This window comes from Macadamia integrifolia, chromosome 7, assembly GCF_013358625.1.
Source record: "Macadamia integrifolia cultivar HAES 741 chromosome 7, SCU_Mint_v3, whole genome shotgun sequence".
NCBI lineage: Eukaryota > Viridiplantae > Streptophyta > Magnoliopsida > Proteales > Proteaceae > Macadamia > Macadamia integrifolia.
The window spans coordinates 11079819-11081171 of NC_056563.1; the positions used below are offsets into that span (position 1 = coordinate 11079819).

At 38.4% G+C, this 1353-nt stretch overlaps 1 protein-coding gene across 4 annotated transcripts in view; it reads left to right on the top strand.

Moving 5' to 3' along the window:
* Positions 1–334: 334 nt before the first annotated feature.
* The window catches only part of LOC122083873 (probable inactive serine/threonine-protein kinase fnkC), a 7742-nt gene continuing 6723 nt past the window's right edge, over positions 335–1353 (top strand). The window contains exons 1-2 of one of the 4 annotated variants that reach the window (XM_042651795.1): positions 339–526; positions 666–751. In XM_042651795.1, coding sequence (XP_042507729.1) covers positions 703–751 — 49 coding nt within the window. In that variant the 5' untranslated portion in view covers positions 339–526; positions 666–702. Of the gene's footprint in view, positions 752–1353 lie in introns of all 4 variants that reach the window. The other 3 variants (XM_042651796.1, XM_042651797.1, XM_042651793.1) reach the window with 3 other exon arrangements.

A 1353-nucleotide genomic window follows, 5' to 3' on the forward strand; every position in this document is an offset into this window, starting at 1 on the left:
TTTGGGGGGGGGTGGGGGAGGGGGGCGCGGTGTGGGTGTGGGTGTGGGTGTGTGGACCCCAAGAGCTCCTTGAGTTCCCTAAACTGAAAAGCTCTATAGTATAGATCCTATTCCTATACTTTGCAACTCTGAAACTGCTAAGCTATAACTAAAGTATTTCTAATAATAATACATAACTTAAATAATCTTTTATCCACGTCAGTCAGAGGATCAAGAAAGACTCGAACCGAATCAACCTTGTATGACCACCATCCGTACTGAGATTGCTTGGTTATAAATAAGAGCAATAGTCGGCTTAGCAATTTTGGCAATGTAATGTAGCTCAATTGAATTTCCCATGTTAAGTAATCTGGAAAAGCTCTACCAATTTCAGTAGAACTTTAAAAGATAAAGAACTAAGGAAGCTTTTCATTATGATCCAATTGCAGTTGGGAACTTTCTGAGTCCTTTCCGTGAAGCTCTTGAAGCAAGAGGGAGAGAGTGAAAGCATAACCCGTCAGAGCTTCACTCGTCTTTCTAATTCTAGGTAACACATTACACTACACGCCTTCCATTAATCCCAACTTCTCTTCTAATTTCAAAGTTATATCTCTCTATGATCTCTCTTTTCCTCATTCATGCTCTGTCTACCACCTTCTCCTCACCCTCTTTTTTCACAACATTAGTCTAAACAAGAAAAGCAACAGCCCCTGAATCAAAGCCATGAAGAAGAAGAGTCCAGAGGATGGTAAGGTCATCTGCAACACTGATGGTGAGTATCTTCCTGTTCTTGATTGTTCATCTTTTCTATAATTTGAGAATTTCTCTGATTATAGACGAAATTCATTGTTCTTTTTTTCGGGCTTTAAGGGGAATGGATAACAGAGCATTGTTTTGGTTAGACGGGAAATAGACTTTGGAGACCAGTGGGCTTGTATTGAAAAGGAAGGGCTCGGTTTCATATGATCCCTCATCAAATATCTTTTGGCATTCTAGAAAGAGAGCATCATTTGGATCTTTTACAGATGAGCTTTCTGAGTATTCTAGTTATGTTTGGTAGTATTTCGCTTGTGAAGCCAAAACCTTCAAAGAGTTTGAAGGGGTTTCATTGCAAATGTTATTGCAAAACTGTGATCTTTTCTGTTCAGAGATTAGATTTCTCTGCTCTGTTCTATGGTTGTCTTTTTCTGTGATGTTCTCTCTTGGCAGGAGTGTGTAAAGCCTTGCATAGTTATGCTTATGTAGTTGCTGATTTCTTGTTTGTGCTTGTGCCCCTATAAAAGTGAAAGAGAATGAAACACAAAATATGTTTGTATGATCAATACATTTTCTTCTACTTGGTTGGTAAATGATTTTTTTTTTTTTTTTTTGGGG